The sequence below is a fragment of the Scyliorhinus torazame genome, chromosome 1 (assembly GCF_047496885.1).
Source record: "Scyliorhinus torazame isolate Kashiwa2021f chromosome 1, sScyTor2.1, whole genome shotgun sequence".
In the NCBI taxonomy this organism is placed as follows: Eukaryota; Metazoa; Chordata; class Chondrichthyes; order Carcharhiniformes; family Scyliorhinidae; genus Scyliorhinus; species Scyliorhinus torazame.
This window is the reverse complement of record NC_092707.1, coordinates 338,688,857-338,713,665: the sequence shown is the minus strand read 5'-3', so window position 1 is coordinate 338,713,665 and position 24,809 is coordinate 338,688,857. Positions and strand designations below refer to the sequence as shown.

At 50.3% G+C, this 24,809-nt stretch overlaps 2 protein-coding genes across 10 annotated transcripts in view; one reads left to right on the top strand and one right to left on the bottom strand.

Annotated features, from left to right (window-relative positions):
• spata17 (spermatogenesis associated 17) overlaps positions 1 to 6,917 on the bottom strand; it is a 627,389-nt gene extending 620,472 nt beyond the window's left edge. For both annotated transcript variants that reach the window (XM_072509320.1, XM_072509330.1), the window contains exon 1: positions 6,648 to 6,917. In XM_072509320.1, the coding sequence (XP_072365421.1) occupies positions 6,648 to 6,715 (68 nt within the window). In that variant the 5' untranslated portion in view covers positions 6,716 to 6,917. The remainder of the gene's footprint in view (positions 1 to 6,647) is intronic.
• Positions 6,918 to 6,950: 33 nt separating this feature from the next.
• Positions 6,951 to 24,809, top strand: part of LOC140425211 (G patch domain-containing protein 2-like) — a 398,136-nt gene continuing 380,277 nt past the window's right edge. For 4 of the 8 annotated variants that reach the window (XR_011947793.1, XM_072509246.1, XM_072509306.1 and 1 more), the window contains exon 1: positions 6,951 to 7,145. Coding sequence is in view for 3 of the 8 variants with exons in the window: in XM_072509246.1 (XP_072365347.1) it covers positions 7,048 to 7,145 (98 nt within the window). In the remaining 5 variants the exon portion in view is untranslated. Of the gene's footprint in view, positions 7,146 to 7,405; positions 7,426 to 15,698; positions 15,773 to 15,814; positions 15,911 to 24,809 lie in introns of those variants that run through there. The other 4 variants (XM_072509284.1, XM_072509265.1, XM_072509274.1 and 1 more) reach the window with 4 other exon arrangements.

The following is a 24,809-nucleotide window of genomic DNA, read 5'->3' as shown; positions in this document are numbered from 1 at the left end:
TGGGGCCACAAGGCTCTCAGTGCAGCCCTGGTCAAAACATGGACAAAAGGGCTGGACTTAAGGTAGGAGGTGCGGGTGACTACCATTGACATACATAGAACATACAGTGCAGAAGGAGGCCATTCGGCCCATCAAGTCTGCACCCACCCACTTAAGCCCTCACTTTCCCCCTATCCCCGTAACCCAATAACCCCTCCTAACCTTTTTGGTCACTAGGGGCAATTTAGCATGGCCAATCCACTTAACCTGCACATCTTTGGACGGTGGGAGGAAACCGGAGCATCCGTAGGAAACCCACGCAGACACGAGGAGAATGTGCAGACTCTGCAGAGACAGTGACCCAAGCTGGGAATCAAACCCGGGTTCCCTGGTGCTGTGAAGCAACAGTGCTAACCACTGTGCTACCGTGCTGTCACACACAGATTACAATGTACACCTTAACCTGCCATGGTCCCATTAACAGAAACTTACAGAAAGTGCACAGATTGGCTGTGGCCAAATATTCATACTTGGCTCTGAACCCAAGCTAGTGTCTGTTTTCTCCCCAGCATCCCCCCCCCCCAGATGATTGTCACAGAGAGTTTCCAAACTCCACTCGCAAAAAAACACACTTTAAAATCTTCTCTCATAATAATGTCCAGTCCAAGGTTTACAAATTACTCTTTTAAATAAGATGCGGAGATCCCGGCATTAGACTGGGGTGGGCACAGTAAGAAGTCTTACAACACCAGGTAAAGATTTTGAAGGTAAAGACTCGCATTCAAAATATCATCTTGCACCATTGATTTTGTCTATATATGTGGTTCTGAAGCCCACCTCTTCACTCACTTGATGAAGAAGCTGCGCTCCGAAAGTTAGTGATTCCATACAAACCTGTTGGACTTTAACCTGGTGTTGTAAGACTTCTTATTGAATTCTTCTGACCAATACCTTCGTTTTCGTTCTCTTACTTCAGTCATCTTCTGTCCTCTTACTTCAGTCATCTTAAGATATTCTTTCTGTCCCAATTCCCTGGAGTCTAACCATCTCCACTTAACATTAAATGACATTACCATTACTGAATTCCCCCACTAACGGCACGGGATCGGAGAATCCCAGCCATGACGTGCCGCAGCAACTCACCAAAGCTCTTTCAACGACACATTACAAATCCATAACCACAACCATCTAGAAGGACACAGGCAGCAGATTAATGGGACACCACCACCTGCTAGTCCACCTATGGTAGACACCACTAGTGGTATATTGTATGTATTACGGCACTGCCCGTATATTACAGGTACGACGGTTAATCCCTGCCTGCTGGCTCCGCCCAGCAGGCGGTGTATAAAAGTGTATGCTCTCCTTCGCTGAATCCATTCTGCTTCCAGCTGCGGGAGGCACAACATCTTGTGCAATAAAGCCTTGATTGTTTCACCATTCTCGTATCGTGGTAATTGACGGTACATCAATTTGTTGCACAAGATTTTAAAAGATGGATCTCTTAATCAAGCCTGACCGCCTGCAGCCGAGCCCTCACGCACCCAATGCCACGCCTACCTTCGACCACTGGCTAGCCTGCTTCGAAGGCTACCTCAGTGCAGCCATTGAAGAACCCTCGGACTCACAGAAGCTCCAAGTCCTCTACTCGCGGGGGAGCCCTGAAATTTTCACCCTCATCCGGGATGCGCCCACCTACTCCGAAGCGATGACGCTCCTAAAGGGACATTACGTTAAACCGGTGAACCAAGTGTACGCCAGGCACCTCCTGGCCACGAGACGGCAACTCCCCGGGGAGACTCTGGATGATTTCTTGCGGGCCCTACAGATCCTCGGTAGGAACTGTGACTGCCAGGCAGTTTTGGCAGTCCAACACACCAAACTTTTAATCAGAGATGCTTATGTCATGGGCATGCAGTCTACGTACGTTCGCCAGCGACTACTGGAAGGGGGTAAGCTTGCAAATTTGCTAGAAGTGGCCTCCCGTAACTGTCGTCCTACACCCACGACCGCGCGGCACCCTCGTGGGCATCGTGGGCCCCACCAGCTGCCGACTCCAGCTCACTGCAAGCCTGCGCCGCGCGGCAGCCAGCCACCTCTGGGCCGCCGGCCGGCCCCCCCCCAGTGTTATTTTTGTGGACATAGCAGCGCTGCCCAGCGTGGAGCGTGACCTGCAACAGGTGTGGGAAGAAAGGAGCTTTGTTTGTTTGCCAGGCCCGGTCGGTCGCAGCTGTTTCCAGGCCTGGCATTGCTACACCCCCCACGTGCGACCCATGGGCACCGCCATCTTCCCCACCACAAGCCATCTGTGCCCCGTGGGCGCCGCCATCTTCGGCGCCATTTTGGATCGTGCCTCAGGACCCCAGTTTGTCTGGCCTTTCGCCGCCTACTGCAAACTCCGCCACCGCTGATCAGCCCGGGACCCCCCCCAACATCTTCTGCAGCTCGCCTCCATCACCCTGGATCAGCCTCGGTCCCACAACCTTGCGACTGCCACGACGACGGTGAAGATCAACGGGCATGAGATGACCTGCCTCTTTGACTCCGGGAGCACAGAGAGTTTCATCAACCCCACAACGGTAAGGCGCTACTCCCTCCCGGTACACCCCATCACCCAGAAAAGCTCCCTGGCCTCCGGATCCTATTCTTTTGAAATCCGGGGGTACTGTATCGCGACCCTCACCATCCAGGGCATTGAGTTCAGCAATTTCAGGCTCTACATCCTCCCCCACCTCTGCGCTGCCCTGTTGCTCGGCCTGGAATTTCATTGCCATCTCCAAAGCCTTACTTTGAAATTCGGTGGACCCCTGCCACCCCTCACCGTCTGCGGCCTCACGACCCTTAAGGTCGATCCACCTTCTCTGTTTGCGAATCTCACCACGGACTGCAAACCTGTCGCCACTAGGAGCAGACGGGACAGTGCCCAGGACAGGACCTTCATCAGGTCGGAGGTCCAACAGCTTCTGCGGGAGGGGATCATTGAGGCCAGCAACAGCCCCTGGAGAGCTCAAGTAGTGGTGGTGAAGACTGGGGAGAAGCACAGGATGGTCATTGACTACAGTCAGACCATCAACCGGTACACGCAGCTCGGCGCGTACCCCCTCCCACGCATATCTGACATGGTCAATCAGATTGCGCAGTATCGAGTCTTCTCTATAGTTGACTTTAAGTCCGCCTACCACCAGCTCCCCATCCGCCCGGAGGACTGCCAATACACTGTGTTCGAAGCAGATGGCTGCCTCGATCACTTCCTCAGAGTTCCCATCGGCGTCACCAGTGGGGTCTCAGTCTTCCAGCGAGAGATGGACCGAATGGTTGACCAGTACGGGCTGCGGGCCACCTTCTCATACCTAGATAATGTCACCATCTGTGGCCACGATCAGCAGGACCACGACGCAAACCTCCAAAAATTCCTCCATACCGCCAAACTCCTTAACCTCACATACAATAGGAGAAATGAGTGTTCTGCACCAACTGCTTAGCCACCCTTGGCTATGTAGTGGAAAATGGAGTCCTAGGGCCCGACCCCGACAGCATTCGCACCCTCCTGGAACTCCCTCTCCCCCACTGCCCCACGGCCCTGAAACGATGCCTGGGGTTTTTCTAGTATTATGCCCAGTGGGTCCCTAATTATGCAGACAAGGCCCGCCCACTCATTAAGTCCACAGTTTTTCCCCTGACGGCTGAGGCCTGCCAGGCCTTCAACCACATCTAGGCGGACATCGCCAACGCCAAGGTGCACGCGGTCGACGAGTCACTCCCCTTTCAGGTGGAGAGCGATGCATCGGACGTGGCTCTGGCCACCACCCTCAACCAGGCGGCCAGACCCATTGCCTTCTTTTCCCGCACCCTCCATGCCTCCGAAATTCAGCACTCCTCTGTCGAAATGGAGACCCAAGCCATTGTGGAAGCTGTGCGACATTGGAGGCATTACCTGGCCAGCAGGAGATTCACTCTCCTCACTGACCAACAGTCGGTTGCCTTCATGTTTAATAATACACAGCGGGGCAAGATCAAAAATGACAAGATCTTGAGGTGGAGGATCGAGCTCTCCACCTATAATTATGAGATCTTGTATCGCCCGGGGAAGCTCAACGAGCCCCCTGATGCCCTATCCCGTGGTACATGTGCCAGCACACAAGTGGGTCGACACCGGGCTCTCCACTATGACCTCTGCCACCCGGGGGTCACCTGGTTCTTCCATTTAGTCAAGGCCTGCAACCTGCCCTATTCCATTGAGGAGGTCAGGACCGTCACCAGACACTGCCAAGTCTGCGTAGAGTGCAAGCCGCACTTCTACCGGCCAGATAGAGCGTATCTGGTGAAGGCCTCCCGCCCCTTTGAACACCTCAGCATGGACTTCAAAGGGCCCCTCCCCTCCACCGACCGCAACGTGTACTTCCTCAACATAATTGTCGAGTACTCCCGGTTCCCTTTCAACATCCCGTGCCCCGACATGACTTCTGCCACAGTAATCAAATCTCTGCACAGCATCTTCAATCTGTTCGGTTTCCCCACCTACATCCACAGCGATCGAGGATCCTCGTTCATGAGCGATGAGCTGCGTCAGTTCCTGCTCAGCAAGGGCATCGCCTACAGGCCCTAGGGAAACGGGCAGGTGGAGAGAGAGAACGGGACGGTCTGGAAGGCCGTTCTGCTGGCCCTTCGGTCTGGCAATCTACCGGTCTCCCGCTGGCAGGAGGTCCTCCCCGATGTGCTCCACTCCATCCAGTTGCTCCTCTGCAACGCCACTAATGAGACCCCTCATGAACGTGTGTTTGCCTTCCCCAGGAAGTCCATCTCCAGGGTGTCGCTCCCAACATGGTTTACAGTTCCTGGACCCGTTCTCCTCCGGAAGCAGGTGCGGAGCCATAAATCAGAACCCTTGGTCGAGAAAGTCCACCTCCTACATGCAAACCCGCAGTACGCCTACGTGGCACACCCTGACGGGTGGCAAAACACAGTCTCCCTCCGGGACCTGGCACCCGCTGGGTCCCCACCCATGACCCAGCACCGCCGCGCCCCACCCCCCCAGTTGCCTCATTCACCCCAGCGCCACCCACCCTCCCATCAGCGAACCTCACCGCAGCCCCCACCCTAGCGGGATCCGTCCTCCCACTAGATTCACTCAGGGGTGACGAATACGAGGACAACACAGTCCCGGAGTCGCAGGTGACCACGTCAGTGCCCACATCACCACCAGGACTGAGGCGATCGCGGCGGAGGGTCAATGCCCCCGACAGACTTAATTTGTAATGTTCTCGTTACCCCTGTACTACTTTTTTTTAAAACAGGGGGTGAATGTGGTAGACACCACTAGTGGTATATTGTATGTATTACGGCACTGCCCATATATTACAGGTACAACGGTAAATCCCTGCCTGCTGGCTCCGCCCAGCAGGCGGCATATAAAACTGTATGCTCTTCTGCGCTGATTCCATTCTGGTTCCAGCTGTGGGAGGCACCACATCTTGTGCAATAAAGCCTCAATTGTTTCACCATTCTCATATTGTGGTAATTAACGGTACATCTCCACCCCAGCCACATACCATATTGACTTGGAACTATATAGCCCTTCCTTCACTGAAGCTGCATCGAAATCCTGGAACTCCCTTCCGAACAGAGGTAGTGTTCCTGACTAGTTGGGCTGCAACAGCTCCCGAAGGCAACTCAATTCCATGAAAGAATAAAGAAATCTCCTGGTCCATTCAGGTTTCTTTTCTAAAAGTATTATTGAATATTTTGTGCTATGCCTTGGTCACTATGAATCTATGATAGCTGCTGGATCAAACCCATTTATGTCTGTGCTACTAATTAATCTATTTTGTTTAGAAACATCACACATTCAGACATAGTATATTTATTTATTTGTCAGCTGTCACATTAGTTACTAATGCCCTGTTACATTTCTTATGCTCTTTCGCTTCCTGACCCACTGCTTATTTTTATCCAAATTGTAACTATTCTATAACATCAACATTTCTCTTCCTGCATTCGAATTTAAATGTGTATTGAATCCTCCCACCCCAAGCCCCCCTGCACTGTCTAAGTTCTTAAATTCCAGTACACTCGAACTACAGCCCATCCCAAAGGACCAGCTAGCTCTCTCTTTTCCCAACGCTGGTGCCAGCGTCACTTGAATCAAACCTCCTGCTTCCACACCACTCTCCAACCTTCTAATCTAATTTCCCTACACCAATTTGCGCGCGGCTCTGTGACAGGCGAGAGATGCCTCCACGGCTGGGCATGTTAATTCCAAATAAATAATACTAAGCTTGGAATCTGTCATGTTAATATCCTGGATAAACTCGACTTCCCCACTCAAGTTCCATATTCCACTCCGACAACCCCACCACACGTTGCGCACGGAGTGATGACACTCGGCATCACTTGCGCTGGATTCTCCTAATTAAAAAACTGACAACCGGCAAATTTAAATAAAATGACGGAAAGTCCAGCAGCCGATGCAACCAGACACCGCTATTTTAGTTACGGGCAACCGTCGCTCAACTTTTCAGTTGTGTTGTGTTTGTCCCCCGCCACTTTTGAACCTTCATTGGGTTGATGAGCGGGTGGGATGTTAACTTCTTAACGGCAATGAAGGTGTTGCTTCTTCTATCCTATCTCATGGTGGTTTCTCTCAGTATAACTCTGGGCAGTGGACCTACCAGTTCCTGCGGATATGTTGCTCAGTCAGTCCCTGCAGCTCCATTCTCAGCACCTCCAGGGTGGCCATCTTTTTAGTTGTGGTTGTAGCCGTTGCTATGGCTACTGGGCGAGTCCACACTCGGTCTCCGCGGGTCTTAAACAACGGCTGTAAGTCACCAACGGATTAATCGCTCAAATCTGGTCTCGTGCTGTTTTTTCCTCTCCCTCTCGGATGCAAAGGCGCCCACTTTCCGATCGGCCGGTTGGTTGTAGGAAATGTGGAGAAAGGCCGATGTGAGGTCCGGTTCAATGGTTTGAGCCTCCTTCCGGTGGAAGTTTACTTTCTTCTCCCGTCGTCCCTCGGGCCGGGCATGGTGGCACCTGGAGTTCGTTCAAGGCGAATTGTCTTGACAGTTGTTTATGGTCATAATTGCAGTTAGCGGGCTCTCCCCCGTCAAAGCACCGTGGATGTTCGCTGCGACAAATAGGCACGCCGTGCGTAATCCGGGAGGCGGCTGGTGAGTACTCGGTGCCCAGGCAGCCCGGCTTTAACCGCGCGATGTTATGGCTCACATTGAGAGTGCACAAGCTGAGGAAGGGGAGGCCCACTGCCTGCTTTGCTGCTCCTGCTTGTAAATAACGTCCATCTATTAAACGGTGAGGGAGGGATTTTATTCAAAGTAATATTGCATCACTCAAACACGACCTTCGCAGATCGTGGGCCTTGCACTTTATTACCATCAGTCAGCGTGAAGGAAACCAGCGAATCTGCATGTCACCTCAGAAAGTTGGGGCCAGGTAATCTTCCCCAAATTCCTTCCTGCTTTTCGGGATTATGTTTATTGGTCACATCTGGAGAGGTGGGGAATTATTTCAAAGGAGTTTCTTCTAGACGTTTGATAGAGAGATTGGGGGGGAGGGGGTACAATATGTGCACATTCCTGACAGCAGATGAAGGAAAAACTGGGGGTACAATATATGCACACTCCTGACAACAGATCAAGGAAAACATGGGGGTACAATATATGCACACTCCTGACAGCAGATTAAGGAAAAAAATGGTATCTCTGGAACACGCAAGTTAGACGATTTTCTCATTATACCCGTACTTCAGTTGGGGAAATAACTAGGGTTGCCATTTGGGGTGCAGAAACTATGTTGATTTTTGTTGCTGGAGATACATCAAGGTGGATAGTTATTTGAAATTGAATTCTGGGTAAGAATTCAAACGCAACTTTTACTACTTTGGTGGCATGTATGGTCGAAAAAAATGTTAGTTCAGAAAAGTTAGTTGAGAAAAGGGGCAGCACAGTAGCATTGTGGCTAGCACAATTGCTTCACAGCTGCAGGGTCCCAGGTTCGATTCCGGCTTGGGCGGAGTCTGCACATCCTCCCCGTGTGTGCGTGGGTTTCCTCCGGGTGCTCCGGTTTCCTCCCACAGCCCAAAGATGTGCAGGTTAGGTGGATTGGCCATGATAAAGTGCCCTTAGTGACCAAAATTGCCCTTAGTGTTGGGTGGAAGTGTTGACCTTGGGTAGAGTGCTCTTTCCAAGAGCCGGTGCAGACTCGACGGGCTGAATGGCCTCCTTCTGCACTGTAAATTCTATGATAATCTATGAAAAGACACAGTTTTCCTATAGGCCTAGGCTTTAAGATTCATTAAAGGAAATGTACACTCTGAATATAAACATTTTTTAAAAAATGCAATGTTCAAGTATGGCCATATTATTTTCAACACTATTGTTACTTTAAACTGAAAAGCAGAAAATGTTTGAAACATTTTACAGGTCTTGCAGCATTTCTGGAAAGATAAACTGAGTTATCAGTGATGTGGAGATGCCGGCATTGGACTGGGGTGAGCACAGTAAGAAGTCTTACAACACCAGGTTAAAGTCCAACAGGTTTGTTTCGAATCACTAGCTTTCGGAGCGCTGCTCCTTAGGTGAATGAAGAGGTATGTTCCAGAAACATGTCCAGAATGAACGGACATCGCACGACAATCACCAGGCAGGAATGTTCCCTTCCAGTCGGGGAACACTTCAGCAGTCAAGGGCATTCAGCCTCTGATCTCCGGGTAAGCGTTCTCCAAGGCGGCCTTCAGGACGCGCGACAACGCAGAATCGCCGAGCAGAAACTTATAGCCAAGTTCCGCACACATGAGTGCGGCCTCAACCGGGACCTGGGATTCATGTCGCATTACATTCATCCCCCACCATCTGGCCTGCGAAATCCTACCAACTGTCCTGGCTTGATGCAATTCACACCTCTTTAACCTGGGGTCACCCCATCTCTGGATCTGTAAAGATTTAATCACCTGCTAATGGTCGCATTCCAAGCATTTTTTGGCATCTTTGAATTTGTCTATATGTGTGCTTCTGGAACATACCTCTTCATTCACCTGAGGAAGGAGCAGCGCTCCGAAAGCTAGTGATTCGAAACAAACCTGTTGGACTTTAACCTGGTGTTGTAAGACTCCTTAATTTATCAGATTCAGATAAAAGATACTCTCCTTCCCCAAATTCCATCCTGCTTTTCGGGATTGTGTTTATTAGTCACATCTCGAGAGGTGAGGAATGGGCTCATCTCGAGATGGGCGGCACGGTAGCACAGTGGTTAGCACTGTTGCTTGACAGCGCCATGGTCCAAGGTTCGATTCCTAGCTTGGGTCACTGTCTGTACGGAGTCTGTACGTTCTTCCCATGTCTGGGTGCTCCGGTTTCCTCCCACAAGTCTCGAAAGACGTGCTGTTAGGTAATTTGGACATCTGAATTCTGCCTCCGTGTACCCAAACAGGCGCTGGAATATGGCGACTTGGGGCTTTTCACAGTAACTTCATTGTAGTGTTAATGCAAGTCTACTTGTGACAATAAAGAGTATTATTATTATTAATTATTTCAAGGGAGTTTCTTCTATACGTTTGATTGGTGGGGTGGGAGGTGGGCGGGGAGTACAATATATGCACACACCTGAAAGCAGTGGACAAAATGGATCTCTGGAACACTCAGAATAGACGTTTCTTTTCAGTATACCCATACTTCAGCTGGGGAAAGAATTACGGTTGCACTTGAAGCACTATCTCTGTTTTGCTTGGCACAGATGCTGCCAGACCTGTTGAATATTTCCAGAATTTTTACTTTTATTCATATTTCCAGCATCCACAGTATTTTGTTCTTGTATTGATATGTTAAAACTTAAGTGGCTTTACATACAATCAAAAGACCAAATGCAGTCTTCATGGTTGTAAGATGGGGGATAATTAGCCTCAGGCATGTAGATTGAATTGAGTCATTATTTTATTGTTGTGTGCTCTGTCATTTTTATATACTTCAATTATAAACTTTTGTGTCCAAATTAATTTTTATTTTTAAAAAAATAATTTTTATTAAAGGTTTTCATAAAATATCAATAACAAAATGAGAAAGAAAAAAGAACCCAACAGGGTTAAGTACAAAACACAATCTAAAAAAGCAACCCCCAAACCCCTCCCCCCCCCCCGTACCTAAATAATAAATTAACATTAACACCCCGACTTAAGACAACAGGTGTATACACCCCCTCAGACCCTCCAGTGTAAATAACATAAACAAAAATAAAGTAAACCCACCCCCCGAGCTGCTGCTGCCATTGACCAATGTCGAGCGTTCTGCCAGAAAGTCTAAGAATGGTTGCCACCGCCTAAAGAACCCTTGTACCGACCCTCTCAAGGCAAATTTCACCCTCTCCAATTTAATGAAGCCTGCCATATCGCTGATCCAGGATTCCACGCTTGGGGGCCTCGTATCTTTCCACTGAAGGAGAATCCTTCGCCGGGCTACCAGGGACGCAAAGGCCAGAATTCCGGCCTCTTTCGCCTCCTGCACTCCCGGCTCCTCTGCCACCCCAAATATTGCGAGCCCCCAGCCCGGTTTGACCCTGGATCCTACCACCCTCGACACTGTCCTCGCTACGCCCTTCCAAAATTCCTCCAGCGCTGGGCATGCCCAGAACATATGGGTGTGATTTGCTGGGCTCCCTGAGCACCTAACACACCTGTCCTCACCCCCAAAGAACCTGCTCATCCTTGTCTCGGTCATGTGTGCCCTGTGCAGCACCTTAAACTGTATGAGGCTGAGCCTCGCGCATGAAGAGGAAGAGTTCACCCTCCCTAGGGCATCTGCCCACGTCCCCTCTTCGATCTCCTCTCCCAACTCCTCCTCCCACTTACCTTTCAACTCCACCACCGAGGCCTCCTCCTCCTCCTGCATCACCTGGTAAGTTTCCGAGATCTTCCCCACTCCCACCCACCCCCCCGAGAGCACCCTGTCCTGTACTGTGTGTGGCAGTAGCCGTGGGAATTCCACCACCTGCCGTCTAGCAAACGCCCTTACCTGTAAGTACCTGAAGGTGTTCCCCGGGGGGAGCCCGTACTTCTCCTCCAGCTCACCCAAGCTCGCAAACTTCCCGTCCACAAACAGGTCCCCCAACTTTCGTACGCCTGCCCTGTGCCACCCCGAAAACCCTCCACCTGGTCTTCCTGGGGCGAACCGGTGGTTCCCCCGTAATGGGGTCCACGCCAAGGCCCTAACTTCACCCCTATGCCGCCTCCACTGCCCCCAAATTTTGAGGGCCGCCACCACCACCAGGCTCGTGGTATACCTCCTTGGAGGGAGTGGCAGCGGTGCCGTTGCCAGCGCCCCCAGACTCGTACCCACGCAGGACGCCGTCTCCAGCCTCTTCCATGCAGCCCCCTCCCCCTCCATCACCCACTTGTGCACCATTGTCGCATTGGCGGCCCAGTAGTATCCACAGAGGTTGGGCAGCGCCAGCCCCCCCATCTCTACTTCGCTCCAGGAACACCCTTCTCACCCTCTGAGTCCGTCGCGCCCACACAAACCCCGTTATGCTCCTATTAGCCCGCCTGAAAAAAGCCTTCGGGATAAACACGGGGAGGCACTGGAACAGGAACAAAAACCTTGGGAGCACCGTCATTTTGATTGACTGCACCCTACCCGCCAGGGACAGCGGCAACGCGTCCCACCTCTTGAACTCCTCCTCCATTTGCTCCACCAGCCTTGTAAAGTTAAGCCTATGCAGGGCCCCCAGCTCCTGGCCACCTGGACCCCCAAATATCTGAAACTCCTCTCCGCCCTTTTTAGTGGGAGCTCGCCAATCCCCCTCTCCTGGTCCCCTAGCTGAACTACTAACAGCTCGCTCTTCCCCATATTGAGCTTGTACCCCGAAAAGTCCCCGAATTCCCTAAGCATCCTCATTACCTCTGGCATTCCTCCCACCAGGTCCGCCACATACAGCAGCAGGTCGTCCGCATAAAGCGACACCCTATGCTCCTCCCCACCCCGCACCAACCCCCTCCAGTTCCTCGACTCTCTCAGTGCCATAGCCAGGGGTTCAATCGCCAGTGCGAAGAGCAGGGGGGACAGGGGACACCCCTGTCTCGTCCCTCGGTGCAACCAAAAGTACTCTGACCTCCTCCTATTTGTGGCCACACTCGCCATCGGGACCTCGTACAACAGCCTAACCCACCTGACAAACCCCTCCCCAAACCCGAACCTCTTCAGCACCTCCCACAGGTACCCCCACTCTACCCTATCGAAGGCTTTCTCAGCGTCCATCGCCACCACTATCTCCGCCTCCCCCTCCCTCGCCGGCATCATGATAACGTTCAAAAGCCTCCGCACATTCGCGTTCAACTGTCTCCCCTTCACAAACCCCGTCTGGTCTTCATGGATGATCTGCGGCACACAATCCTCAATCCTCGTGGCTAAGACCTTCGCCAGCACCTTGGCATCTACATTTAGCAAGGAAATCGGTCTGTAAGACCCACATTGCAGGGGATCCTTGTCCCGCTTCAGGATCAAGGAGATCAGTGCCCGGGACATCGTCGGGGGTGAAGCCCCCCCCCTCCCTTGCCTCATTAAAGGTCCTAACTAACAGCGGGCCCAACAGGTCCATATATTTTTTATAGAACGCGACCGGTAAACCGTCCGAACCCGGTGCCTTCCCCGCCTGCATGCTTCCTATCCCTTTGATCAGCTCCTCCAGCCCAATCGGGGCTCCCAGTCCCGCCACCAGTCCCTCTTCTACCTTTGGAAACCTCAATTGGTCCAGGAAACGGCCCACCCTTCCCTCCTCCCGTGGGGGCTCGGATCGGTACAATTCCTCGTAGAAGTCCCTGAAGACCCCATTGATGCCAACCCCACTCCGCACCACGCTCCCTCCCCTGTCCTTAACTCCCCCGATCTCCCTAGCTGCGTCCCGCTTCCGAAGCTGATGCGCCAGCATCCGGCTTGCCTTTTCCCCATACTCGTAGACTGCCCCCTGGGCTTTCCTCCACTGCACCTCCGCCTTCCTGGTGGTCACCAGGTCGAATTCGGCCTGGAGGCTGCGCCTCTTCCTCACCAATCCTTCTTCAGGTTCTTCCGCATACCTCCTGTCTACCCTCACCATCTCCCCCACCATCCTCTCCCTCTCCCCCCCGCTCCTTGTGGGCCCTGATGGAGATCAGCTCTCCCCTCACCACCGCCTTCAGTGCCTCCCGTACCATCCCCACTCGGACCTCCGCGTTGTCGTTGGTCTCCAAGTACCTCTCTATACTTCCTCGGACCTGCTCGCTCACTTCCTCGTCTGCTAACAGCCCCACCTCCAAGCGCCACAGCGGGCGCTGGTCCCTCTCCTCCCCATCTCCAAGTCCACCCAATGCGGGGCGTGGTCCGAAATGGCTATTGCCGAATACTCGGTATCCTCTACTCTCGCTATCAGCGCCCTGCTCAAAATGAAAAAGTCGATTCGAGAATAAGCCTTATGGACATGTGAGAAGAATGAAAATTCCCTAGACCCCAGCCTTGCAAATCTCCAAGGGTCCACCCCTCCCATTTGGTCCATAAATCCCCTCAACACTCTAGCCGCCGCCGGCTTCCTACCCGTCCTAGACCTGGAGTGATCCAGTGCAGGATCCAACACCGTGTTAAAGTCTCCCCCCATTATCAGGCCCCCCACTTCCAAGTCTGGGATCCGACCCAACATACGCCGCATAAAACCTGCATTGTCCCAGTTCGGAGCATACACATTGACCAGTACCACCCTCTCTCCCTGCAACTTACCACTTACTATTATGTACCTACCGCCATTATCTGCCACAATGCTCGACGCCTCGAATGACACCCTCTTTCCCACCAAGATCGCCACCCCTCGATTTTTGGCATCCAGCCCCGAGTGAAACACCTGACCTACCCACCCTTTCCTCAGTCTTACCTGGTCTGCTACCTTCAGATGTGTCTCCTGGAGCATAGCCACATCCGCCTTGAGCCCCTTCAGGTGCGCGAACACGCGGGCCCGCTTGACCGGCCCATTCAGTCCCCTTACGTTCCAGGTTATCAGCCGGATTAGGGGGCTACCCGCCCCCCTCCCCCGCCGACTAGCCATGACCCCTCCTTGGCCAGCCACGCGCCCGCACCCCACACCCGGCCCGTTCCCCACAGCGGCATACCCCCGTCTTGACCCACCCCACTCGCTCCAGCTCCTCCTTGATCTTAGCAGCAGCAACTCGATTCTCCCCCACCCACCCCCCCCCCCACCCACTTTTGTTGAGCCTCTCGGATCGCCACCCCCTGGGCCGTCTGTGTCTCCAGCAGCTTATCAATAGAAGCCTTCATCGGCTCTAGCAGGTCCTTTTTAATCTCTCTGAGGCAGCGCTGGATACCCTCCTGTTGCTCCTCCGCCCACTGCCTCCACGCTCCCTGGTCTCCGCCCGCCGCCATTTTGTCCTTCTTCCCTCCCTTCTTCTGGTCCACCACCACCTTTTTTGTCACCCCGCTCCTAGTTAAAGTCATATACTGACGGGAACTATTATTAACTCCTTCCCACACCGGGAAACGTTGAAAAAGTGCCCTTGGGGGCCTTGAAAAGAGCCCAAAAGTCTCGAGAGGGAATCCTTTTGGCAGTGTTCTCTTCACCAATCTGCCCCAAAATGTCCGTGGAAACTCCTGAAAAAGGTCTAAGTGTCCGTTCCAGACGGGAGCTGCCGAATGCGTGACCTACTCCTCCATGGCTGCCACCGGAAGCCTTGTCCCCGCTTCTTCAGTGGCCCTGGTGAGATCTTTTCACAGTTGTTCCCTCTGCTGTTAGAATTCACTTTTGATAAAGGTCCTCAGGTCAGTTTGCAGCTTTAAGCTTGCCCTTCCCCCGCTTGCTGGAAGGGGCCCTGTTTATCCTGATTGCAGCCAAATCTTCCACTGCACCTGCCGGACCTGGCAGCCAAAAGACACAACACTCCTGGGGGACACCGTCAGGGGAGTGTTGCAGTCCTCTTGCCACACCGGGAAATGTCAAACAAATGCCGTGGGGGCCCTGCAAAAGAGCCCAAAAGTCCGTTCCAAGCGGGAGCTACCGAATATGCAACCTAGCTCTGCCTAGCCGCACCCACAAGTCTTCGTGTCCAAATTAATAATGGACACTGCATTTGTAAACTTTCATGGTGTAATTTCTTCCTCCTGCTGGTGATCTTGCTGAGCTGTTATCAGGTTATAACTATTCTAGCAAGACTGTTATAATACCCATTCCCTTTATGTTCTGTGAAGTTGATGCTAGGTGTTATTCTTGTGACCGAAGTGACTTATAATTGAATGTCTTGCTAGGCCATTTCAGGGCAGGTGAGATTAGATAGTGTGTACAAGAGTCATAAGTAGATCAGATCAGCTAAGTGTTATAGAATTCTATCCCTCTGGGACATCAGTCCACTGTTTGATCCACATCCGTATTTGAGTTGCACCTTTTTGCTAGAATTGTCTTTTTAAAAATCATTAATTCATAGGCTGTGGAAGCCGTGGCGAGACCAGCATTTATTGCCCATCCCCAATTGCTCTTGAGAAGGAGGTGGTGAACCACCTTCTTGAACTGCTGCAGTCTATGTGTTGTAGGTACACTTACAGTGCTGTTACAGAGGGAGTTGAAAGATTTTGACCCAACGACAGTGATAGAATGGTGATTATATTAGTCAGCCAGGGTGGTGTGTGGTTTGGAGGAGGACTTGCAGGTGGTGGTGGTGTTCCCATGCATCTGCTGTACTTTCGTTCTAGATGTTAGCGGTTGTGGGTTTGGAAAATGCTGCCAAAGGAACATCTGCCAGTTGATGCACTGCACCTTGTTCATGGTACGTGCTGTGTCCGCCGTGCATTGATAATGAAGGGAGTGAATGCTGAAGGTGATGGATGGGATGCCAGTCAAGCAGACTGCTTTGTCCTGGATGGTATCAAACTTCTTGAGTGTTGTTGGAGCTGCACTCATCCAGGTAAGGAGTGGGTATTCCCCACACTCTTGACTTGTGGCTTATAGATGACGTAACAGGCTTTGGTGAGCCAGAAAATGAGTTACTCTCCACAAAATTTCCAGCCAGAAGTTGTTCTTGTAGGGACAGTGGGCGCAATTTAATGGGAAAAAAAACAGAGCCTCGTTTTGGGTGCGAAGAGCGATTATGTTTTTCCGAGCCTGCAGCGCCAAGGACTGCCCCGTTATCAAACGGGTCTTTGTTTTTTTTGGGGGGCCTCTGCGGGGAATAACCTGCCGAGGTTGCACATACTTCACTTCCTTTTTAAATACCACCCCGATCTATCAACCTCCCCCCCCCCCCCCCCCCCACCGCGACCTCCCAAACCCCTCCAACTTACCAATTCAAGGGTCCTTGAACCCCACCTCATAAGGGCAGATTGTCTCCGCACATGGACAACCTGGCACATTGGCACCCAAGTGGTAGTGCCAGGGTGCCTGGGTGGCAGTGCCAAGGTGCCAGGTTGATGGTGCTGGGGGCATCAGGGATGTCAGGGCACCACCCTGCCCGACCACTCAGGGACCTCCGATCACCTAGGAGACTCCCAAGTTCAGTTATGCCTGGTCCACATTTGTGGAACCAGTGCTAAACGGCACCATGGCAAGATCTCCCAGGCGTGGGCATTCGATCCCAGGCTTTGGGATACCATGGCGTATGAAGGTAACTGGTCACTTAAATATGAAAATCTGAACCCCGCCCAGTGAGGGCGAGATCCAGATCATGACGGGCATCCCAAGCATCGTAAATCCCGTGGGAGGCCGATCGCAACATTTAACGGCCGTGTCGAGTCACCGAGTCGGGCGCAAAAAGGCTGTCTGAGGGATTGCGAGTGGAGCAGAACATTGTGCAATCACCTGTGAACATCCCACTTCTGACTTTATGGTGGAGGGATGATGAAACAGCTGAGGATGGTTGGGCCTAGGACACTAGCCTCAGGAGCACCTGCAGTGATGTCCTGGGTGTGAGTTGATTGACCTCAACACCAACTGTCTTCCTTTGTGCTAGACCTTTTATATGGTCTCACTACTTTAATTTAACAAATGAAAAATATTTATATTTATGTGTTTTGTCTTTTTTATTTTTTGTTTTTTTGTGATTTATGACCTGTACGTTTATCTACACGTACAGGAGTTAAGCCAGCATCCGCCACTGACACTGGCGTGATGCTGGGTGTGACAACCAAGCAAAAGACTGTAAAGTAACTGATGGATAAAACAAAAGAGGGGAGTGCCCCAAAACAACGAGTGGAGTACAGCCCAAAAAGAACGAGAAAGGAAACAAAATCTTATCAAAAACCTGTCAAATTAAAGTGTGAAAATCGGGGTCGATAAGACAATCCAACCCCTGCGGTGCCCACTGAGCACGGAAGGCTTCGAGTGTGCCCGTGGACACCGCATACTCCCGCTCCAGGGACACCCGACCGCGAACGAAGCCGCGGAAGATGGGCAGACAGTCAGGCTGGACGACCCCCTCGGTCGTCCGCTGCCTGAGCCTATAAATGGCAAGTTTGTCCTTTGTGCTAGACATGGCTCAAACCAGTGTAGAGTTTTAGCCCTGATTACGAATGACATCAGTTTTTCTAGGGTTCCTTGTCTCAATAGGAGCCAGCTGATGGCTCATGGGTAAAGAAAGATATTGGCCAGTTGTGCAAGTCTTTAAACCGTGGGAATCAGTTACTTGGTTTCTGCATGTGTGGAAGTCCTGTTTGTATTGAGGTGCCTGGGAATTAGACAGTGTACATCAGGGAATCTTTGGCTGTGATTCCATTTGTCTGTTTGGAAATTGGAACATAGAACATAGAATTTACAATGCAGAAGAACCTTCTTCACCCCTGGGTTTAACCCGCCCACACAAACCCAGTGATCACCGCATTCACCCACTTAAAGAAAGCCTTGGGGATAAAAATAGGCACTGAAATACAAACAAAAACCTTGGTTGAACCGTCATCTTTACCAGCATGGGGGACTGATCGAGGTGGGAAGTAGTTAGTGGGTAAAGGGAGACTGGGGAATTGTAAGCCATGTTGGTTGGGTTTGGTTGTTGTTTGTTTGGGTGTTATTTGCTTTGATGTTTTTTCCCCTTGAAAATTGTTTGTTTGGGTGTTATTTGCTTTGCTGTTTTTTCCTCTTGAAAATTGTTGTTAAAAATTATATATGTCGTAATAAAATATTTTAAAAAAAAGAAGTTAGTGGCGCCCATGTTTGAGCTGGGATATCAACAATCGTGAGATGCTTAAGCTGAGTTAGGTCACCTCACTGAGTGCTGTTCGAAGGACCATAATAAATCTCATCCCAGAGAATAGAACACTGGGAAGAATCAAAGTGACCTCCTGAACGCTGTGGCATACTTTGGTTTGGCCCAGGAGAAGTGAAGGAACCCTCAAGAAATGGAAAGTATAGGCAAACACTTGGGTAGAAATAAAAATGCACCGCGAAGTGACGTGTTGAGATTTTTGTTTTTAAAGATAAGGGTTTATAAAATGTAGTGCTAAGTTCGTAGTACTTGCTTTGTAAACTCTTGTGCAGTAAATTCTTTTGTTTAAAATGGGAAACCTTGTGGCATTGTTCTTTCAGTTAACTTTTTTTCTGGACAGCTTTTGAATAATAGGGAGAAATGTTTAGAATATTCTAATTGGTACTTCAGTAACTCGCTAATTAGAAAGGAGAAAATACAGCCATAAACATTTGGATACAATAACTTGAGTGAGAGACTGAAGAGGAAAATAAGTCTGGCAAAGGAAGCATACGCGAATATAAAGACAGTGAACATAAAAGACAATCCAAAAATCATCTCCTGGCATGTAAATTTTAAGCTGGTAGTAAGAGCATGGTGGAGCATATTAGGGATAAAAAAGAAAGTGATGTATGCTTTGACATGTGGGACAAGGCTAATATAATTATTGAGTATTTATATCAGTGTTTACTAAGAAACAGTCAATTAGACATAATCCACAAAGTACCATAGGCATTGCACTCCATTGGAGAGAGAGTTGGTTATACAGCTTTAGAGGCGCCACTCCACAACAAGCATGGAGCATGGAAAGGGGGCATGCCTCCATGACCTATCATAATTCGTACAGGGATGGAACCACACTGTTGGAGTTATTCTGCTCCCCATTTTAACCAGCTGTCCAATTGAACTAAATTACCTGCAGTGGTAATGATGAAACAGTGTGCAGACTGAATGGCATGAAAAGTAATAGGGAGGATGTACGGCCTCTGCTTAGACTGGATAACTTGACAGGTCTAGATGGCTCGTATTCATGCTGCTAAGGGATGTAGGGATGAAGATAGTGGAAGCCTTGCCACATTTTTTCATAGTTGCTGGGAAGGTGCAGAGGACTGGAAACTGGCAATGTGACCCCCTTATTCAAGAAAGTGTAAGGACCTTCCCAGTAACCATGAGACAGTCAGTTTAACACCAGTGGTGGGTAACTTTTAAGAAACAATAATTGGGGAGGAAAGCTCACAAGCACGGGGGAGAGGTTTGAGCTAATTAAGGAGAGCCAGCACAGATTTGTAAATGGTAGATTGTGTTTCACAAATCTAATTTTTTGATGAAAGAACAGAGAATGTTGATGAAGGGAATGCAGTGAATGTTTTCTGTATGCATTTTAAGAAAGTGTTTGACACATAAGACGCTGGTTAACAAACCAAATTGAGGTTCATGGAATAAAGATCACTGCCACCTTGGATAAAAAAATTGGCTTCAGAACAGAAAATGGCAAGTTGTGGTAAATGGTGTTTTTCAGGCTTGATGATAGGCGGTGGTGTTCCCCAAGGTTCAGTGCTAAGATCATTTTTTTTTTTTTTTGCTTGGTTACTAAAATAGAGAGTAAAATTTCAGAATTTGCTGACGATATTAAACTTGGAGGTGTGCAGTGAGGATGGTATCAATTAGCTACAACAGGACATGGATAAGCTCGAAGAATGGGCAACCAAGTGATACATTGGGGGGGATTCTCCGAGCCCCGCGCCGGACCGGAGAATCGCCGCAACCGCACCACGATGCCCCGACACTGGCACGCGATTCTCCGAGGTGCGGAGAATCGGCGGCATTCGCGTCGGTGCGTTTGACGCGGCGCGGGCCGCTGGAATCGGCGGGGACGCCGATTCTCCGACCGGGATGGGCCAAGCGGCCGCGCGGATACAACAGAGTCCCGCCGGCGCCGTTCAGCCCTGGTCGCTGCCGTCGGGAACTCTGCGCGAAGGTCGGGGGGGGCGGCCTGTGGGGTGGGGGAAAGCAATCCTTCACCGGGGGGGCTTCCGATGGGGTCTGGCCCACGATCGGCGGGCCGGCCTCTCCCCCCCCCCCCCCCCCCCCCCCCCCCCACCCACCCCGAGGCCTACTTAGTTGCGCGGCCGGCCTGAACACCGACGCCATGTTGAGTTGGGGCCGGCGCGCTGAAGAAGTCCCCCGTGCATGCGCAGGTTGGCGCAGCTCAACTGCGCATACGCGGCTTGGCGCGGCGCCCATTTGGCACCGGGAAGGGAGGCTGGAGCGGCGTGAACCGCTCCAGCGCCATGCTGGTCCCCTGTGGGGAATAGAATCGGTCGTACCCGGGCCCGTTTCGCGCCGTCGTGAAACGCGACGGTGTTCACGACGGCGCGAACACTTGGTCTCCATTTTGGAGAATCGCCCCCATTGAATTGATTATGGAGAATTGTGAAGTGATGCAATTAGGAATAGAGAGAGATAATATAGGCTTAATTGCACAGTTCTGAAGAGTGAAGGGATAGAAGGAGCTATGGATTCATGTGCACAGATCAAGATATCAGAAGAGATTGGGCTTCATAAATAAAGGCATTGACTACACAATCAAAGAAGTTATGCTGAACCTTTATAAAGCTCTGCAATAACTGGACTATTGCATTCAATTCTGCTCATAGTTTAGGAAGGGTCTGATGGTCCTTGTGAGAATGCAGAAGAAATTTACCAGAATGATTCCGAGATAAGGGAATTTAAGTACAAGGTTAGGTTGGAGAAGTTGGTGTTATTCTTGCAGCAAAGGAGGTTGACGGGTGAACTGACCGAGGTGTAGAAGACTATGACTAATTTAGATAGGGACTCAGGGACATGGATTTAAGGTTTTGGGTAAGAGATATACAGGGGAATGTGAACATAGAACATAGAATGTACAGTGCAGAAGGAGGCCATTCAGCCCATTGAGTCTGCACCGACCCACTTCCCCATAACCCAATAATCCCTCTAACCTTTTTGGACACTAAGGTCAATTTAAGAAGGTCTTTTTCATGCAGCGAGTGGTAATGACTTAGAACTCACTCCCTATGAAGATGGTTGATGCGGAGACAAGCAATGACTGCAAAAGGAAATTGGATAGACACTTGAGGGATGTGAACTTGTGGAACTACGGAGAATGTGACTGACTGTTTGCTTGGCAGAAGTGAGCTTGATGGGCTGACTGGCCTCCTATGCTGTAAGAGCTCGATGACTTAACCAATAAGGGAAAAGAAGATTTGTTTGTTGTGGATTTCAGACTTGATATCTGCAAAAGATACACAATTTTATAAGGATGAACCTGCATTTCTATTGAAGCTTGTGAACTAATATATTCCTCACTAGTTCAGATCAGGGGAGAGATTCTCCGACCCCCCGCCGGGTCGGAGAATCGCCGGGGCCTGGCGTGAATCCCGCCCCCGCCGGTTGCCGAATTCTCCACCACCGGATATTCGGCGGGGGCGGGAATCGCGCCAGTTGGCAGGCCTTCCCCCGCGATTCTCCGGCCCGGATGGGCGGAAGTCCCGCCGCTAAAATGCCTGTCCCGCCGGCGTAGATTAAACCACCTACCTTAACGGTGGGACAAGGCGGCGTGGGCGGGCTCCGGGGTCCTGGGGGGGGCGCGGGGCGATCTGGCCCCGGGGGGTGCCCCCACAGTGGCCTGGCCCGCGATCGGGGCCCACCGGTCCGCGGGTGGGCCTGTGCCGTGGGGGCACTCTTTCCCTTCCGCTTTCGCCACAGTCTCCACCGTGGCGGGAGGCGGAAGAGACTCTCTCCACTGCGCATGCGTGGGAATGCCGTCAGCGACCGCTAACGCTCCCGCGCATGCGCCGCCCGGAGATGTCATTTCCGCGCCAGCTGGCGGGGCGGAAATTCGTCCGGCGCCGTCCTAGCCCCTTAAGGTTGGGGCTCGTCCCCCAAAGATGCGGAGCATTCCGCACCTTTGGGGCGGCGCGATGCCCGACTGATTTGCGCCGTTTTGGGCGCCAGTCGGCGGACATCGCACCGTTTCCGGAGAATGTCGCCCCAGATGTAGGAAATAATGTGCATCTGGATGAATAGCTTTATAGTGTAGTGTGGAATACTTTGGAGTGACAGGAACGTTGTTCCCTCGCTTATAATCTTAACTTCTAAAGGTGAGAGAGAGGAAATTTAGTTGTGTGATTCCTTGTTTGGTGGATTTTGCGGCAGGTCTTGGGAAAGATAGAAAAGATTGGGGAAGGCATGCATAGCTGACACCGTCACATGAATGTCAGGCAATGATCTTTCCCAACAAGAGAGAACCCAATCAAAATCTCTTGATATTTAATGGCTTTACCATTGTTTAATTCCCCACCATCAACATCTTCGGGACGAGGTGGTGGGTCACCATTGACCAGACGTTTAACTGGACTAACCACATAAATACTGTGGCTACAAGAGCATGTTGGATGCTTGGTATTCTACAACGAGTGACTCACCTCCTAACTCCCCACCACTTACAAGGCATGTGCCCTAAGCGTGATGAATACTCTCCATTTTTCTGGATGAGCGCTGCTCCAGGAACACTCAATAAGCTGGACACCATCCAGGAAAAAACAGTTTGCATGATCACCTTAAATGTTAACTTCCTCAGTAACGGACAACAGGTGAATGCACTGCAACAACTCACCAAGTTTCATCAGCTCATCCCAAACTGCAACCGTCACCTTTGAGAAGGACAAGAGCAGCAGGTGCATGGGAACACCATTATTTTCAAGCTCTCCTCCAGGTCTCACACCATCCTGACTCAGAAATATATTGCTGTTCCTTCACTGTCGCTGGACCAAAATCCCGGAACTCCCTACCTAGTATCACTGTGAAAGTTAACTTACAATCTAGAGTAATTTAAGAAGGGGCTCACCTTCACCTTAAGGGCACTTCGGTATTGGCTCTAAATGATGGTCTTGCCAGTGATGCCCGCATCTTGTGAATTAACAAATTGTCATGCTTTGAAAGGATTGTAGGAGGAAGTCCTGGAAAATATTTTTTCTTTACATTATTCATTCTAATCTTACATGCTTTTGTTAAAAAAAATCTGTAACTCTTGATACCTTACATTCAATAGAAAGGGGACATTTCCCACTATCTCACTTTTTCCAACTATTCCAGGCAAACTAAATAATACACAAGATTAAGGAACTCTGAACCTAAACAGTACACAAGATTCAGGAATTCTGAACCTAAATAATGTCATAATTATTGTTTTCCATCTCTCTTATCTTACCTCCTCTGCCATTTGTCTCTGCTTCTGATACCTCAAGATTAATTTATTTAATGGTAATCTTGTTGATATCAAAAAACCCTCTATATACAAATATCAACTCGTCCAAAACTCTTTTCCCTGCATTTTGTCCTGCACTAAGTCTCATTTATTCATCACCCTTCTCCTCACTGACCTCTACTGGCCAGTGCCAAATTCAGTATCCTTGTCCTTGTTTAGAAATCCCTTTGCAGTTTCACCCGACCCACTTCTGCAACCTCCTTGAGCCTGATGGCGAGACTTACATTTAACGATTTTCCAGTATCTGTCTGGGTCCCACCCTTCATTATTCATACCCCAAACCTCTTTGCTTTGCTACTTCCTTTCTATCTTTCCTCAAATCTACCTTTTTGACTGCCATCAGTCAAACCTTGGACATCTGGCCCATCTCTTGTGTAAAGCACCATGAAATATCTAATCTTGTTGCTGATATACTAGCTGTTTGTCGTTTTAAAAATATATTGCACTGATAACACATTTAAAATTTGTTTATTTAGTTGTTCAGCATATGCATGAATCTATATTATTCTCCTGAATTTAGATTTCAAATTTTCTTTCCCCCCTATTTTGTAAGTTGTTTTTCTTCAGTTGCAAGACGTTCTCATCTTCTCCTGATTGAGACAGTAGACAGCCTTTTCACAGTATATTGCTCCTTGAACACATTGTGGAAGGTGATTGAAAGGAGAATTTGGTGATTGTCTTATTGCTTTCCATAGTACTAGTTTTTGTTTATCACCGTGATAACCGGTCCAAGTTTATGAATTATGGGAAATCCGAATGATCAGATTGGGGTGCAATTCCTGTGGAGGTGTAATCAGGACACGTGCATAGGTGTGCCCATTTTGCAGCCATGGTTTTACACCAGGGTTGTTCAGCATATGGCCTACAGACCACAATCCAGCCTGATGTGCCTCTGTATCTGGTCCATCGACCCACTGTTCAAAATACAGGTAAGTGGAAGTGAGAGACATGCAAGGAGTGGCTCCCACAATCACAGACTGTTTCTTTCTCGCATTTGCTGAACACAGGAGAGAAACAATGTGTGATTGGAGGAGCAACAGGTAATAGCACACTTGAGGGTCCATGATGCATTATGCTCTTCGCCTTTGGCCATGCGCTCTCTCTCTCTTTCACCCTCTTGTGCAGATGCTAGCCCCCCCTTAAGGAGCAGAGGGGTAAGATGGCAAAGCGGACCTGAGAGTCCATGAGGGACAGCAATCCCTGCAACAGCACCAACCCAGCTCCCACCCAGAGCAGTTGGGGTCTCAAAACAGCAGAATGAAGAAGAGCTTTTTGGCATCTTCACAGCCATGCTGACTTCCTGATCGGCAGTAAAATGAACAA